Below are 18,785 nucleotides of genomic sequence, written 5' to 3' on the forward strand. Positions count from 1 at the left end.
GAAATAAAGAGAGAGATGGTTGAGGGGAAACGGAGAGGAGGGAGGGAGATATATTATTACAGACGGCCGGCCTACGGCGCTTCCCAGTAAAAATCCTAAACGGAACAGACAGACAAACACAACCGGAAAAAACTATCTCAACCACCATATGGCTCCGGGGAGATGTCCTTGCTGTGTCCCCTCACAAAACCTCCCCCCCCTTCTCTTCACAACCAGACCCCCTCCTGCCTCCCTCACTCTGCTGCTTTTGAAGTTGGCTGGTGGCGGCGTGGCGCTGCTGAATTCCTCTCTGAACGCCTCCACCTTCAAGCTAATCTGGATGTGTGATGGTGACGGCGGTCACCTGGGCCGCGCTGATAGCAGCGAAGCATCATTAACATTTACCGCATCTCATGTTTTCAAATTTCTTATTCTCAATGAGGGGATAAATAGAACTTGAAAACTCCACTGAGAGTTTTCATCACTGTCACTGTATACATTAACATGTCGGAAACACTTTGTATGCAACACACATTTACACACAGTACAGCTGGTGTACCCGGTTTGAATGTTATCAGCCCATTAAAGGGGTATTATCAGTGGTTATCAGCCTCATAGATGTGGATCAGAAGGGGCCTGCTACACCTACTAGTAGGTTATATCATCTATTCACATGGTGAAACGCCAAAAGAAGGAATAAAAGGAGACAACGGCGACATCTAGTGACCGTAGTTATTATGACAGGAGATAAAGAAGTGAAGTGCTGTATAAAGACAGTGACTTTCCCCCAGAAGAGCGGGGTATGTCAGTTTCACTTTTCAAAAGTAGTTATTTTAAGCCAAAACACGATGTTTTGCTGCCTAAACCTTAATAAGTTGTCTTGTTTCCTGTTTATTGCATACTGCTTTATTGATTCAACTTTTTCCCATGGTCTAATGTTAAAAAAGTTAACAAAAATCGCAATAAATCATAATATTGAATAGAAATACATATTGAATCGGCACCCGAGTATTGTGATAGTATCGAATCCGGAGATAGGAGTATCGTCCCAGCCCTACTATAGATATGGTAAATGTTTTTCCAACATGCTTGTTTATGTTTAAATATATGAATTGCAGGCAAGATCTCCCAGATACATTTCATATATTTTTTTTTTATTTTATATTCAGACACAAAAACATGATTCTGTTGGTTGTACATGATTGACATACTCTAGATATGTTTTTGTGTTTTTCTCTTCTTTCCTTTCTTTCCTTTTACTATTGTTTGTGATTGCTAGCAAGTTTTGTGTATATATGTATTTTATGTGTTGTGTTCTTTCTTTCTTTTATTATTTGTTTAAATAGGGGAGATCTCTGAATAAGCCTTTCAGACTTCCTTCCTCTCCTGCACTGAAATCACTGCTTTTCCTATACTATGTATTCTGTATCCAAATAATTGAGCAATTGAATAAACTAAACAGCTGTTTTGTTTGTGTTCAAAATGTAATGTTTCCTTCAGTTTAACAACGTGTTAGAACGCGTCGTTTTTAAGTTTTGCTTTCAGTTTTACAGCGCAGTAGATGCAGCTCGGCCCATCTGCCGCTTTACAATGGTGGAGATAACGACTGATAACGGCCATTTAATCAGCTGATAACATGGGTGATTAAACAGAGATGGAGATAAAACAAGTCTGCATACAAGTTTAGGAAGAAGTTTTAGGCATAATCCAAACCTTGCGGTGCTTCTCTAAATATACACAGCTGCCTTATTGTATGTGTGTGTGTGTGTGTGCGTGCGTGCGTGCGTGCGCGCGCGCACGTGTGTGTGTGTGTGATCATCCTGATTATTTCCCATGATAATTGTTCTTTGATCAGAATTACTCATCACGGTTATTCATCTCAGTTTTTGGAAAGAAAATAATGTATTTTTTTCCATAGTACCACATATATTTAACTATTTTTTTAAGTAGTAGTTGTTTTTGTTTTGCAGTTCTTCTTTGAGGAGCAGCAACAAGCCTAAAGCAAACTGAACAAAACGAACACCAGAAACTGCTTCTTGTTTATGAATTAAAACAATGTTTTCTGCTGCAGACATTGGAACATCTGTTTGGCTTTATAATTTCTAGATGAACATTATTTTCCTCTTTGCTTATCCGAAAGTGATGTAGAGTATCACACTCTGACTTTTTAGTAAAATAAATGAAACGTCACCATCAGGAATGTTGATTAATAATCATAGAAACACAAAATGGCAATATTATTGGGCCGTCACCATCATGGCTTTTGGACGTCGCCATCTTGGTTTATGGCCATCGCCATCTTGGTTTTGGGCCATCGCCATCTTGGTTTTTGGCCATCGCCACCTTGGTTTTTGGCCGTCGCCATCTTGGTTTTAGGCCTTCTTGGTTTTAGGCCATCGCCATCTTGGTTTTTGGCCATCGCCATCTTGGTTTCTGGCCGTTGCCATCTTGGTTTTCGGCCATCGCCATCTTGGTTTTCGGCCTTCTTGGTTTCTGGCCATCGCCATCTTGGCTTCTCGCCGTCGCCATCTTGGTTTTGGGCAGTGACCTTTTTGGTTGTGGACGTCACAATCTTGTAGTTTTTTTTACAACGCCTTGGTAGCGACCTGTCAATCACAAGGTAGCCACGCCCTAAAGCATCCCCTGCTTTATTGTCACAAAAATACACAGGGGTGTGCAGTTAAGATCAAAATGAATGTTGAGTTTGGGTGTGGTCCGAGCACTTTGCAATTTGGCATCGCGGCCGGTGTGATCTCATCGCAGGATGGTCTCCAGTTAACTCTTTTTTATTTATTTTTGTTGAGGAGATTTGCTTCATTGGCCCAGACCTCTGACTTTATGTAAAAACGTGTGACTACCCCTGGTATATACTACAGTATATGGTGCAGCTAAATACTGTAACATTGCACAGTTGGCCAGCTTGTTAATGTGACTGTAGAGAAGACTCGTCTATGTGGTCAGAGGTTAAAGCAGCATCAGCGTGGTGGCTTGATTCTGTGTGTGTGTGTGTGCATGTGTGTGTTCCTGTCTCGTCCCTTTGATTTGTTTACACAGCGGCCATCCACAGACACCCAGCCATGCTTGGCCACATTAAACCTCTTCTACTAATCCGTCACCTCGATTAATGCCAGCTACATAACAGACACACGAGTATTGTACAGCAACACACACAAACACACACGGACACAAGTGCTTTGGCATCCACTGGTTCAGACATGCTAATCTGTCCAACTGCAGATTGGAGTGTGTGGTAGCCAAGGACTGAGCAATCAGAGCAGAACATCACCTCTGGAGAACGCCGGGGAAACAGTACAGTAACAGTTACAGAAAATAAAATAAAAAGCTACTGAAGCAGTGTAATCACATCGCAAGCTTATTTATTTATTTATATGTCTTTGTTCAATATTGCCTACTTACTCTCTTGATAAATGGCTTTTGGTTCAATAACTCCATAACTTTGACACAGTCTTTCATTAAAAATAAATGGTAATTGGTTTTTGGCTGTGCCATCTTGGTTTTGAAACGTCGCCCCTTGTATGAGCCGTCACCATCTTGGTGGCCTTTTTGGTTTTAAGCCGTCAGCATCTTGGTTGCCATCTTAGTTGCCATCTTTGTTTTGAGCCTTCGGCATCTTGGTTTTGGGCCGTCACCATGTTGGTTTTGGGCGATCACCATCTTGGTTTCGGGCCGTTGGCCATTGTTTGCAATCTTAGTTGCCATCTTAGTTTTGGGCCATCACCATCTAGGTTATTGGCTGTCACCATCTTGGTTTTTGGCTTTTGGCATCTTGGTTTTTGTCCGTCACCATCTTGATTTTAAGCCGTCGATATCTTAGTTGCCATCTTTGTTTTTAGGCAGTCACCATCTTGGTTTTAGGCCGTCGCCTTCTAGGTTTTGGGCCGTTGCCATCTTGGTTTTTGGCCGTCGGAATCTTGGTTTTTGCCGTCGGCATCTTGGTTTTTGGCCATCACCATCTTGGTGATTTGCCCCATTTGCCCAAACCTTTGACTTTATGTAAAACTTAATAATACTCCTGGTATAAACTATATTGTGTAGCTATATACTGTATGTTTGCACAGTTGGCCAGCTTGTTAATGTGACTGTAGAGAAGACAGACAGGGTAACAGTTACAGAAAGCTGAAGCAGTGTAATCACATTGTGAGGTTATTTATTTAGTTTGCTTTGTGTATCTTTGTCCAATACTGCCTACTTACTGTCTTAATAAATGGCTTTTGGTTCAATAACTCCATAATTTTGACACAATCGTTCATTAAAATTAACTTAAGCACCTTTACTCATCATCTAGCAGTTGAAATTAGACTCTAAGAGACCTCGGGAAACCATTTACAGCAGCATAATTAGTTCCACAGGCCAGTTTATTGGATGCAGCGCTGACAAGTCCTAAACAATCAAAACAGCCTTAAAACTTAAATTTTAATCAAGCTCTCTTCATTATGCTGCGAATTCTCACCCCTCCTTTAATTCAGAGCGGAGTATCTCGGAGTGTAATTCCGTAATGAGAGTAGGGGAGAAATGACACAATATGTTAATTGCCTCATGCAAGAGGAGCGCAAACATCTAATTTAAGAAAATGAATGTGAGAGGAGGAGCTGCTGTGATAGTGGTGAAGACAGCAGAGGTCAGGAGGCGCTGTCAGCTAACAGCTACACATCAGTGTAATCTGCTCAGAGTGAGGTCTGTCTGAGCCTTCAGGAGGCTGCAAAAGTCTTTAGGACAACTTATTGACGAGGAACTGTGGCAACATCTGTCTGGGATGTGAACTTGAAAAATGCTCCAGCAAGCTGAGTAAACAAACAAAGTTTTATAGAGCAACAGATGGACGATAAGTTTTAGTGTTAATCATCTGTGAGATAGTGAATGAGAAAAACATTGGCTTATTTATAAAGTGTTGTTCATAGATTCAAATGAATAATTGTCAAATATTGGTTGTATATGGTCTTTACAATTGAGTGGTTCTCAGTGCTATATCCCTGTTGTAGTTTTATATGCTTGTTTCTTTCTGTCTTTATTGTTTTCTTGTATTTATTTGTATTATTAAACGTCTCTGTAAAAAGACTTTTAAATGTGCTCTATAACAAAGGTTTGACTTGTGTTAAACTGGATATTAATGTGGCCTGATAGTCGTTTTTTGGACGATATTAATTTGAGCTGAATTGACACGTTTATAATATATTTTGTTGTTGAATTGATTGTATTTTAAACTGCAGGTCTTTTTTTACTGCAGCGTGTATAACAGGCGGCAACCTCCGGGTCTGAGAAGAGAAGCCAATGCTGAAGTGCCTTTAACCTGCATTCTCTCTAACAGCCAGCAGCGGGCGACTCCACTGGTTGCAAAAAGAAGTCTGATTGTATAGAAGTCTACTACGTCCACTTCTTATATACAGTCTATGGTCAATAAACATAACAAACGTCAATAAATGTTTAACAGCATGAGAGAACATCAAAGAGCAAGCAGCTAAAGACCTATATATACTACAGCCAAGGCACACACATCAAGGATATAACATCCACATACAGAATATTGTGACATTAAATATGTTTAACTCTTTTGGTTTACATCAGTCCGACAGACTACTGTGGCTCTACTATACACATATTCAGATTAATAAAACAGCTCTGTTTTGCTGACAATGCCATAAAAAGTTGTGTTTAAAGTTTTAATTAGTTATCTGATGTGAAGGTAGGAGAGAAGAGAGTGATGAAAAATGTATCTGAAACAGTCAACGGGGAGGAGAGGACCTCAATCTGGTCCTTCTGGCTGGCTGTCTTTCTAGCTTTTCACATGTCTTCTGACTTATTTATCTGGCCGAGAGGCGATATTAGCTGTGGTGGATTTCAAAATGCAACCCCAACAACACACAAACACAGTCTTCAGAGGGGCAACCCTATTACGGAGAACATGGTGCGCAGCTCGTCTCTGCGCATCGGCATTAGAATTTCAAAGTAGCTTTTGATTGTTTGATCTCATATCCAAAAAAAATGATTGTTGGTTATAAAAAGACGTATGAGAAAAAAGCAATTAACATAAAGCCGTGCTTCTATTAATACCAAGTTTTCTCTGTAGTCTTGTGGCTGGTTGTGATCCATAATTAACAGTGAAGAGATCCCATTTTCACCTTCTGCTGCGGTTCCCCACTAGAGCAGCTCTCTGGAGGAGCAGAGGGGAGCCAGCAGACGATGCTTCACACTGCAGGAAAAACTAGAAAGAGCTGCTCTATTTCCTCATATTACAACCTGACAGAACGCCTCCACTAACCCAAATCTGTGAAGCAGACCACCCGCCAGTGTGATGTTACGTTTTTAGCCTTTGAAGCAGCTGCAGTCCCGTCTATTGTCACATTGTACAGATCTTTAATAATTTATGTGCAGCTGAGTTGGAAAAACCATATCTAAGTATCTATGTGGATGATCCCGAAAAAAAACCTGGATTACAACCTATATGGCAAAGTTTTTAAAATTCAAATATGAGACAAGACCACCTAAACCGAGACCAAGTCAAGACCAGAGTGTATCGAGACTGAGACAAGACCAAGACTTTGAGGTATTGAGACCAAGTCCAGACCAAGACCAAGGCAGGGCGAGTCCCACACTGCATGACACACTTATGATGAAATGTGGAACATGCAAACCACTGAGGCACTCCTCCAATTGATCTGAAAGATCCACATTCCCATAAAAACACCCTCAGAAAACAACTGAAGATTCCTCTTCAGTCACCTCTTTTACTGTCGTGTTAATGTATAATAGGGGTGTCACAATCACGATTCTAAATTGGGAATCATCGACCATCAAAATCGCAAGCAGGATCGACGTTTTTTTTTCTTTTCTTCGACCTTGCACACCTTCATGCGTTGGAAGAAAAATCCAGCTGTACTCAAGAAATGTAACTCATGGTTAAAACTAGAAACAAAAATCATTATTACCAACATAAGCCACCATCTCCTGAACAGACAAATTGCATTACAAACACTAACTAAAGGAACATTTACATTTTGGATCTAAATCATCAAACTGAAACTACTCAGTCCAGCACTCGGACTAGGACTTGGCAGGCATGATGGGAAATGTGGGCCGTCCCAGTCACTACGATACTCAGGGCATTTCCTGCATGCCTATGGCATTTTACACTGCATGAATTAGTTGGTTGGTTAGTTATTTTTCCTTCCTCATAGCTCTTCTGCTCTTATTTGGTTTAACGTTAAGTCGCTGCATCTCCTGAAAGAACAACACCACGGTCAAATTTCAGCTCAATGTTGTTGAATCAGAGCAGCTGATGTTGGTAGCAGCAAGCTAGCGAGATGCTGAGCGCCGTCTCTCAGCGCACAGATGGTGTCCAAAGATCTGCCTCCACCCTCAGTGACAAACAGTGATCAGCAGAGAAACCAGAGCGACAGTAAATGACAGCAAAACCGCACACTTGTAATGCACTGCAGGAGGATTTCTGTGTTGTTTTAGTAATGATTATGTACTGAGGTGGGTCACACAGATACTAATATTGAAAACATGCAGCTTTTTATAACGTAGATTGTTGTAGTCTAATTATTGAAACACTTTCTAAATAAAAAGGGAGAAATTCATTGTGCAGCTCTGTTTGGAACAGAAATAAAGCTCCCTATTTGAAAACACACCATCTTATCAGTAATAACAGCTCCTGTGTATTACAATAACAATATCTATATATTAGATAAATCTGGCTGTATTGACCATCTCTCTCTCCGGAGCCCCCGAGGCACCTGACAACTGCAGTTTATCTCCATAATAATCAGGCCGGCACTAAATACATCAACACAAGGAGATGATAAAAACACAGCATTCGGCTCCATTGATTAGCATTGTTAATTTCTCGCTCGGCGGTGCAGGATAAGTGAGGCTGCGGAGCTGACTGGGACCATGAAGCTAGAAAATAAAGACTCTTTATCTCACTGTAGATCTCCCATCATAAAACTATAAGGTTTTAGTGGAGATGCATGTGTTTGTGAAGTAGTGAGCATCCGACTGGATAAATGAGACTTGGATTATACTGCACCAGTTGTGTGAGAGTTTGTAAATGTATCTTTTGATATAGTTTTGCTGTTGTTAAACGTGGACACCTTTTACTTTAATTCATCAAGACTTTTCTAAGTTCTTTAGGTTCTTCGGTCACCGTGGAGGCATGAGAGAAAAACAATGAATTCAAGGTATCACAGGGTGAGTTATTAATATACCGATCTGATCTCATAGGAATACGTATGAATAGCACGATATTACAAGGACATTACATATGTCATGATAACACATTTGAGCCTGTTTGGGTGTCATTTGTACGCCTCTTTTGCACGATATTATTACACCACGCAACAAAACTACGATAACGGACGTAGTTAGGTTTAGGAAAAACATCATGGTTGGGCTTAAAATACGTATTTAAACTAATATCAGCTTGTGTCAGCTTGGTTCTCTATTGGCTATTGTTCTTTCCCACGTGACTGCGTCATCGGCCGTCCTCGGGGTTCCCCACACACAACAGGATATCCCATCAGAAAAATGTGAATAAATATAGATCGGAGCGGCCAGGATGGACTTCAGAGCCGATCGGGGGATGTAAAAAACATCTTAAGATACCTCACACCACAGGAACATCTGGAAAGATCATCTTTAGAACCATCGAACAATCAGGGCTTTGCTGACGATCGTCAGGAGGAATCAGGCCCAACATCAACTTGATTCTAGTGTGGTGTGAACCCGGCATAACGTAACTTCAAAATAACAGCGGCCTCCTGGTTGAAGGTCCTGTGTTTGTTGGACCCTTCCACCTCCCCTCCCTTCACCATCAGCAGTCTCGCTCTCTTTTTATTCCACGTCACTTTCTCTGAGCGGAGCATATTAGAACGGCGTTCTTATCGCACGCAAAATAATTTGTGAATTACCGTGTCATTTATTCACCATTTAATACGACCTGGCTGGATATACAGAGAGTCATTTTGGGAGTGAAGCACTCATTTAAAGGTTTGTACATGTGTCTGCCTGCAACAGGAAGTGTTCCTGTTCCAGTGAAAGGGCTCCTCCGCTGACACTCGGCTCATTAACATAGTTTGCATCGTGGCTCGCTTGCTTACAGCGGTTGGTTTCAGTGATGACATTTTTAGAGCAGCTAAAAGGACACATCCAGAAAGAGTTTCCCCGTAATGTAACAACTGAGTGGTGAAGAAAATGAAATAAGTAAATTTTTTTGAAATGTCATGCTCTCCCTCTAAGCTTGGCTGAGTACCATTACTCAGTGAAATCTGTGAAATGCTTTTTTTTTTTCTTCAGTCAGCCGCTGCTTGAGCTGCCCTAAAGTGAGAGATCACACTTTGAGGGCATTTCATTTGCTTCCTTTATGCCATTCTAGATGAATTAATTATGTGATGAAAAAAAAAACGTAACATTAAGAGCAGATGATGATGGGAAGAAAGTAAAAGTTTAATACAGTTCCTACAGTGATGATTTCTCCCTGGAAGGCAGAGGTTTCCATTTATTAGATCCTCTGTTATCTAAAGGGAGAGATGGTATAAAAGAAAGAAAACAGCCCTCAGGAAGACGGAGGGAGAGAGACGGAGAGTGAGTGAAAGACGGAGAGGAATAGCAGGGATTCTGGGTAAATAAGCCAACAGTGCAGTAAATGCAGCATTGCGGTTCACTGCTGTGATATGAGACCGGCTCTCATAAATAATGTAGGCGAGTGTTGGCCGGCCTGCCAGGAGCCGGTGCACTGCTCCTCACACCGGGGGAACAACGCTAAACAAACACTGAGCTGGTCGGGTCACAGGTGGATAAACACAGGTATCTATCACTGCACTGGAAACATGGATACATAACATGCACGCCTACGTGCACAAATACAAACAACTGAATAAAACATGTTCATATGCAAACGCAATAATCTGTTTAAATCAGGCTCATTATTGCAGTTTATTGTTTTGTTTTAAACTGTGACTCGTTGGAATTGTCAGTCCTGTGAGTCGCCGGTATCGTCAGTCAAGCTGACACAAAGAAACACTGTCTTAATCTGCAGTCATATTTCTGTCCACCTGATGAGTCCAAGAAGTCCAACATTTACTCCCCTTACAAATACAGCCACCTAGAGTTTCCCCTCCCAGCTGGCTGCCAGCCGGTTTCCAGCCAACTTCCAGCCGCTGGGAGCTTTAGTTGCCAGAAGTAGCGCCGATTAACGTTGGTCCTTTCCGACGACTCTCCTCCGGCAGCCGAATTGACACATTTGCATAATGGCCATATAATGGGAATTAATTTGTACGCTAATATTCACTCACATGCACTTATAATCACTCATAATCACACTAAGGTACATAGGCCCACAGTATTCATCATATCATACGTGCTGTACGCATATCTAATTAGGGCTTTATCGAATAGTCCGAAACTTTCATTCATAACGTTGACATTTGAATTATTATTGTAAATAAATTACAGAAACATTGTGTGCAATAGTCCACCTTCTCTCAGTCTTCAGTCCAAAAGTCAAAAGTATTGAAAAAAGATTGATGTAACCATTTAAAAAAAAAAAAAACATTAAAAAAGTTTTTATCTATTGAAATAATCTGCTTCGATCCATATTTGCTGGCATTTAGCCTTTCAAAAACAACATTTTGTTCCGGTACTTTTGCTTCGCCATGGACGATTACTGCATCAGGTGTCTTTACTTTTTCTAAAAATGTGTCATATGAAAATAGCACATTTTCCACTGCTAAGACTGAACCAGTTTTATGTAGTGTCTAACTGTTAGATAAGCTGTGAGGGGGCTGCGCATCGACTGATGTCATTCCTGCGCTATGGAAACACAGCGACACAGCCCGAGTCGTCACAATGCGCTAAAGAGATGGAGCCTTATGAGGCGTTAATGGCCGATCAGCATGAACAAAAGGATACAGATGCTCTTTTGCGTGGGATTTGTTGGGAACACAAACGTACTATGACTATACGTGACTATAACTATACTCCCGTGCACTGTTTCCTTGATTTTAGCTTTCTTACCAGGCTGTAAAGACAACGACAACAACAAAGATTATGAATCCTCTTAATTGAAGCCGATTTTTTTTTTTTGAAAGACCATAAAAGTAACATAACACGTTGCCAACATTTACATACTGAAAGTTAATTTGCACATGAAAGCAGCAGCGCTTTCTGCATAATGGCAGAACGGCAGCCGTGGCAGGAGGGGGACCAGAAACCAACAAGTGTATTTAAGCACAATAGTTCCCCGCGGAGCGAGTGTGGATTACACCAATAAAAACAGACTATTATCTTTGCTGCTCATAAGCAACACTGATTCCTCCCTGATGAATCCGACACAAGAGGAAAAACATGGATAAAAGTGAGGAAGCGACTGTGGCGTTATTACCGAGAATAGATCCAGAACGAGTCAAAGAGTGGTGCTGGTGGTGAGCTGATGTGGGGGGGGTCAGGAGTGAATATGAAATGATGTGGCATCTGTTGACGCTTTAAGTGATATATCACTCCATTCCACTTCGTTTAGCATCACTTCGTCTCAGTTAATTGGTTCATGAGGAGCACTAATTAAGGGGGATGGCCTTGTTTATCGTCACGGCGACGCTCATTAAGGGGAGAGATTTTTTTTTTCTTTTAGGACTGGTGACATTAACCCACCCTTCACAACTGTTTGGGGGGGTGTCAGTGTATATGTACTCTCATCTTCGATGTGACAGCTGCATTTAACAGCTCGTGTGTAGCAGACACACAGCGTGACACCACGCCACATGTGCTGTAAACACACATTATTACAGTATTATACATACAGTACACACACACAACCATACGTGAGGTGATCATGTCCTACCTCTCTACGTCGTGACGCCCAACAGGTCTGTTTGACTTTCCAAACCACGGCAGCGACCAGCAGCAGAGACAGGAAACAGCTGCAGAGAGGAGACGGACACAAGGTTTATCGATCATCAATCAAATATCAATCATTCCTTCGTGCTGCATGAACAAAAGTATGCAAAGAAATATACATATCGAGCAGAATGAGATGGTGCAACAAAGAAACGTATCCTTGTATGATATGTTACGAAAAGTCCAGCAACACGTGTCAATTTCCACTTGTTACATACATACTGTCTTTTCAAAATAATAACTTAACTTAAATAATAAAAAAAATAACAACTTCCGTCTTCACAGGAAACTATTTACTGTTTGCTTTAGGAAAAGATGGTGGTTTGGGTTAAAATAACTACGCAAGTGGCTCAACTTGAGTATGTACGTTACGTGACAAATAAGTCAACGTTTGGGTTAAAGATTAGGGCTGAACTAACTATTATTTTCATTGTTGATTAATCTGTTGCTTCTTGATTAAGTTGTTTGGTCTATAAAATGTCAGAAAATGGTGAAAAATATCAATCAGTGTTTCCCGAAGCCCGAGGTGACGTCCTCAAATGTCTTGTTTTTTCCACGACTCAAAGATATTCAGTTTACTGTCACAGAGGAGGAAAGAAACCAGAAAATATTCACCTTTAAGGAGCTGGAATCAGAGAATTTAGACTTTTACGTCTTAAAAAAATTACTCAAACCGATTAATCGATGATCTAACAAGTTGGCGATTCATTTAATAGTTGATAAATAATCAATAATCCATTTATGGTTGCAGCAGTTAAAATAACTCCAGAAGTGGCGTTACCCAAGTACGGAAGTTACGTGACAAATAAATCAACGTTGACTTCTGATTTCACACGGGACATGAACGCCGGTCTCCTGGTTAAAGTCTGGTGCTTATTGATCCATCCATCCACCCCGACCTCCTCCCTACACGGTGTCCCTCTTTATACTTTCTGGTTCACGATTTTATGGGCTATATACGAATTACAGTGCGTTTCTTTTCGTAGGTACAGCTACGAACAGTGTATCAGACCAGCCTGAACCACGTGACCTCTGGCTTTTCTTGGTAAGTCCATCATCTGCTTCCACTGAGAACGGGAAATAACTATTGTTCACTACTTCTAGACACATTCAACCTTTTAATGGAGCAAAAAGTGAAAAAGTTTAGGAGTCACTGCTTTAGATTTCATTTGTGCGCAAACTTTAGATTTAATAAAATGTTACAGGCGTAATTATACAAGCCGTCGCCGTCCAATAATAAGACACTACAGCTAACAGAGGAAGCTACTGTTGATGAGACATAAACAGAACAAAACAAATCAATACTAATTAAAAATAAATGCTAGAAAACACATGAATGTTAATAACATGTCTTCATGCATATATTGTTCTTTGTAGTTGTCCCTTTGAACATATGTTTCTGTGCGTCTCTAAACCATGATGCAATTATTGGGCAATTTCTCCACAAGTCCAGATAATATAATAATTTAAATAACATGTATTTCATACTCTTTGTAGTTCTTAAAAACACCTTCAAGTGCTAAAAGTACAACAATACAACCATAGAGCAGCGTCTTCACACTGGTTTACTGTCCTCCAGCTCCAGTTTCCGGAGAAAAAAAAAAGACGACAAAGTAGAGAGAGAGAGATTCTCAGAAGATTTGTGGCGAGATAATAAAACCGCGGTGACCACAGGCAGCTGGGGATTTTAGGACAGCAAAGGGCAGCGAGAGGTCAACGAGCGACACGATGCTCTCTAACAAAGAACAAAATCTCAGAGACACACACACACACACACACACACACACATACGCAGCCTGGAAGTCCGATGTCTGGAGGGCAAAGTTATCTGGCCAAACACAAAGATCCTCTCTCAAGCAGAACTTCTGACAGCCAAAAGACTTAACAACAGGAAGTCCCTGAGAAACTGCTGAGGACGGCAGCTTTGAAACAATCCTCCTCTTCATCTCTCTGTGTGAAGATGACAGCTTTGTAAAGGGTATTAGTGCCGTAATGAGCGTGACATTTTCAGAGCTCGGTCTGCTGAAGAGGCTGCAGTCACGACCTCTTCTGTCCACAGACGACCTCTCAGCTGCTCTCTGACTCCCCACGACCAGGAAAACCCCCCCTCCGCTGATGAAGAGGAGGACAAGATCATCACACCATCCGGTTTCTACACTCTACTAATGACTACTTCCAAGATGATGTGAAAAGTTTTCATTGAATAGACTTGAAAAGACCTCATACAGTTTTTATCTGTTCAAAATGTACCTTAAAGGGAGATTTGTCAAGTATTTAATACTCTTATCAACATGGGAGTGGACAAATATGCTGCTTTATGCAAATGTATGCATACATTTATCATTGGAAATCAATTAACAACACAAAACAATGACAGATATTGTCCAGAAACCCTCACAGGTTCTGCATTTAGCATAAAACAATATGTTCAAATCATAACATGGCAAACTGCAGCCCAACAGGCAACAACAGCTGTCAGTGTGTCAGTGTGCTGACTTGACTATGACTTGCCCCAAACTGCATGTGATTATCGTAAAGTGGGCATGTCTGTAAAGGGGAGACTCGTGGGTACCCATAGAACCCTTCCTGACAAGCTAGTATGACACGGTTGGTACCGATGGATTCATTAGGTTTTTAGTCTCATATGATGCCAGTATCTTCCCTTTGGCTTTAAAACTGAGCCCGATACAACCTCCGAAAGATCGATTGTGTTAACTTTGACAAGTATTAAGTATAATTTAACATAAAAAATGATGAAATTAAATGATAAAAACAACAATAACAAACTATGCAGAGGCCCCCCTGAACCTTTTTTGGGGCAAGTTTGGAGGGGATTGGAGGAGTAGTGGGACCCAAAGGTTATTTAGGAGAATATTAACTCTAAATAAAAATGTATATTAAATTATTTTGTATACCAAAAAAATAAAGTAGGGAGTAGTCTACTTTTTTCAACCTGCATGCACTCTCAACGAGCTCCACCAATAAGTTAGATCAGGCTGTAAGTAAATACATCGTCGCACCACTCGCTGCTTCTTCTTGAGCTTATTGCTTTTAGTAGTAACTGAATGCCACTCTGGTGATCATGTCAACATGTTTTATGAACTCTTCTTCTCATCTGGTGGCTGGACAGAAAAGAACAATATTCAGAGAGACATTTAAGAAAGAGAATCAATCTGAATCAATAAAAAGTGAGGGAGGACTAGCCCAGCTTTCTCCAGTGGAGATTACACCGTCAATGGAGTCTCACATTTTACCAGTTAAACTGACATTTTAGTGCCTTTAGTGGTGTCCCTCATCATCATCATCATCATCATCATCATCATCATCATCATCATCATCACCTGGGATATGAAAATGTCCCAGATGTTCACACTGTCAAAGAAAATGAGCTCAGAACTTACAGTCATTCCTCCAGACTTTGAGTAACACTTGACCCTTTTGCCGTGTTAAGACGATTGCTCGGCTGGATTCTCGTGTGGTGTGTACCCGGCATAAGTTCACCATGTGTTGGTCTGTGGACGATCGTGCTACAGGGGAAAGATGTTTTACGCTTTGACTGACGATGGGAAATAGATTCAGGGCTTCCCGACTGAACATAGTTAATTTCTTCTGCCCTGTAGGGCGGGGTAGCAGGGAGTTTATTAGGATGTTTAGATATGTAAAGTAGCCATCTGGTACACAGATGAACTTCAGCTCACTTAATTCACTTCCTCATTTGCAGAAGTGAAAAACATGAAGATAGAAATGTTAAAAAAAAAGCGGTTAGAAGAAGACGAATCCTCGGGGTGATGAATGTTGAACGGGAAGACGAGGCCTCCTGCGTTTCTCTACACTGGGAGTTGATTTGCTGCTCGTGCAGATGGGAAGCTGTTTCCGATCTGTAGCTCATGTTCAACGAATAGCTTATTGATTTCTCTCTCTCTCTCTCTCTCTCTCCGCCCGCCGGGGTTCACATGTTTCATTGTGTTCTCCTGCATGTGTGTGCTCTTTTGTTGTTGCTTGTTTAAACCGAACCCACCGCAGCACTTAAAAGAGCAGGACCACAATCATGAGCTCTCACATGGAGCCCAGTCCCTGGATGTTTAATGAGTTCGATTGCTATTACCTGTGGCTCAACAGTCTTAAAGCTGAACCTATCAACAGGCTCAGTGGAGTGTTAACAGACCCAGAGGACAGACCCAGCAGCCTCCCCCCTCCTCCTCCACCTCCCCTCTTCATCCTCCTCCCTAATAACTTGGTAATAGCAACAATTAGCAAACGCGCTCCATTGGTTAGATGGCTAAGCTCGGGCTCTGTGGCCCATTAATGGAGAGCTGAGGTAATGCGGACTGAACGGGGGGATGTTGGGCCTGATTGGATTTGAATCCCGGCCAGCGGAGGGTTTCTAGGAGGTAACGGTTGGAGGATGGAGTTACTGACTCTATTTGTCTCTGCTTTAATTGTTCTGGGGAATATTCCTGGCACATCTGGTGAAGATGAGCACAAGAGAGTGGAAGTATTCTGAAAATTGGATAATTTATAATGATTATAATACAGTTGATTTATATTGCACTTATCACAACCAGACAAAGTGCTTTACAAACAGACAACATGAGAACAACTGTGGAGACGATACAGAATTTTATCTCAGACCGCAATGAAAACGCAATAAGTTGATAGTGGGGAATTTCCATTATCGTATAATCCTGAATTGTTTTAACGCTACTAATTTCTTTCATGCATTAACGCAATCGATCTTTCTGAGGTTGTAGCCGGCTCAGTTTTAAAGCTAGAGTGAAGATACTGGTGTCATATGAAACTACAAAACCTAAGGAATCCATTGGCACCAACCAGGTCATACAAGATGGTAATGAAGGAGGTTAAACAACGTTCCAAGGTTACGTTAAATTTTGGCGAGGAAAAACTGTCATGACCATCTTAAAATGGGTCCCTTGACCTCTGACCTCCAGATATGTGAATGTAAATGGGTTCTATGGGTACCCACGAGTCTCCCCTTTACAGACATGCCCGCTTTATGATAATTACATGCAGTTTGGGGCAAGTCATAGTCAAGTCAGCAAACTGACACATTGACAGCTGTTGTTGACTGATTTTCCAATGATACATATATACATACAATTGCATAAAGCAGCATATTTGTCAACTCCCATGTTGATAAGAGTATTAAATACTCGACAAATCTCCCTTTAAGGTACATTTTGAACTGATAAAAACTGTGCGATTAATTTGCGATTAAACTACGGTTACTCTGAACTACGTTTTCCACCGTACCACACAAAGAAGCTACTCTACCGGCATCTACTGGATGTATAACAGAAGAAGAAAAAGAAGATGACAAACGATCATATCATGCCTAAAAAGAAATGCAAATCAGTGCAAGTCGTGGTGCCAAACGTACGAGACGGTAGCGAATCTCCAGAGAATTCTGAGGTAACTATTGATTCGCTGTTTGGTATTAGCATGCTGATACAGTACCTAGTTGGACTAGGGTTAGTGCATTAGCTCTACACAGTGTAAACCCTGCTGGAACAAACAGGTGACTCTGGGCTATATAAAGGTTATGTAAGGCCATAGTTATACATAATCACAACTATTGTGAGTCCGTAAATGCACTCTAAAGTACATAACGCTGCTCCTGAAGAGAAGAAGGGTTCAAATCTTCATATCGGAGCTCTGGAAGTTAGAATTGACTCCACATCAGCCCTGCTCCTCTGAGTCTCGCTGTGCTTTTTATTTATGTTTTAACAAATAAATCAACTCCAAAACCTGACAAAAAAAAGTGAAGCCAAATAAAAGATATTAGAACAAATGTCCACAGAGGCTCCCGGTGGAAGTGGACGTTGATAGGGAAATGAAGTGGGCGAGCTCGGGGAGCCACTTAGTGCTGAGTATAGCGTCTCTTCTGTTTTGGGAAAGAGAGAGAGAGAGAGGAAGAGCGAGAGAGAAACTGATTGCTAATCAAGCGAGCGAGAGCTGGGAGTAATTGGACAAAGCTGAACTGCAGTGTCACCAATTAGCATTTGAGACTGTGGAGAGCAGAGACATAAATGCTGTTTAATTATGGCCATTTTCCTTTTTTCTCTCCTTCATTTAGAGATGAGATAGAATACATGAGGAGGACGGACGGAGGGAGAGGAGGACGGACGGAGGGAAAGGAGGACAGACGGAGGGAAAGGAGGGGAGGAGAGAGGGAAACTTTTCTAAATCTTTGTGGAAGGCCATTTCACAGCCAATCAGGGAGACACAGGAAGTAGAAACTATATTTATATAAAAACGTCCTTAGCTTAATAACGTAACAAACATAGTCAGTTTAAGCCAAACCACGATGTGTTTTACGAAACCTAAAGTAGTTTTGTTGTGTTTTTGTTTTGTTTAACAATTTAAAACTGTTTAAAACTGTGACTGTCTCCGTGGTCATTTTGTGTCTTTTTGTAGTCGTTTTGCGTGTCTTTGTAGTTGTTTTGCATCTCTGTGGTTGTTTTGTGTCTCTTTGAGGTCATTTTGAGTCTCTTCCTGGTTGGTACGTGTCTCTTTGAGAGACATTTTGCAGGTGAAGACCAGAGGGGACCCTGGGCCTGTACCCGGTAGGCCCGTTCAGTAATCCATCCATGATTCCCTTCCACTGCCAGACGACATCTCATCACTGAGCCTTCTGCCTACAGGCTCTCTCTCTCTCTCTCTCTCTCTGTCACACACACACAATAGGAGTCATGACTCAGGCTCTTTGGCACTCTGGCTCCTGACCACATCAGCACAGTGGAGCCAAAAGACATGCGCGCGACGCGACCGTCAACCAGACGGACTGTCCTCAGTGCGTCAGGGGTCTGTGGCGATGTCGGCAACCCACCCAACCCGTCTCCAAACACAGAGCCCGTCTTGTTTAGCAGGCTTTGTGA

The 18,785-nt window shown here is 41.4% G+C and overlaps 1 protein-coding gene across 1 annotated transcript in view; it reads right to left on the reverse strand.

Moving 5' to 3' along the window:
• The window catches only part of atrnl1a (attractin-like 1a), a 259,397-nt gene that overhangs the window by 85,681 nt on the left and 154,931 nt on the right, over window positions 1–18,785 (reverse strand). Inside the window, 1 exon segment of the mRNA XM_037782216.1 lies at window positions 11,834–11,912. Within this exon segment, the coding sequence (XP_037638144.1) occupies window positions 11,834–11,912 (79 nt within the window).

The sequence above is a fragment of the Sebastes umbrosus genome, chromosome 10 (assembly GCF_015220745.1).
Source record: "Sebastes umbrosus isolate fSebUmb1 chromosome 10, fSebUmb1.pri, whole genome shotgun sequence".
Taxonomy (NCBI): domain Eukaryota; kingdom Metazoa; phylum Chordata; class Actinopteri; order Perciformes; family Sebastidae; genus Sebastes; species Sebastes umbrosus.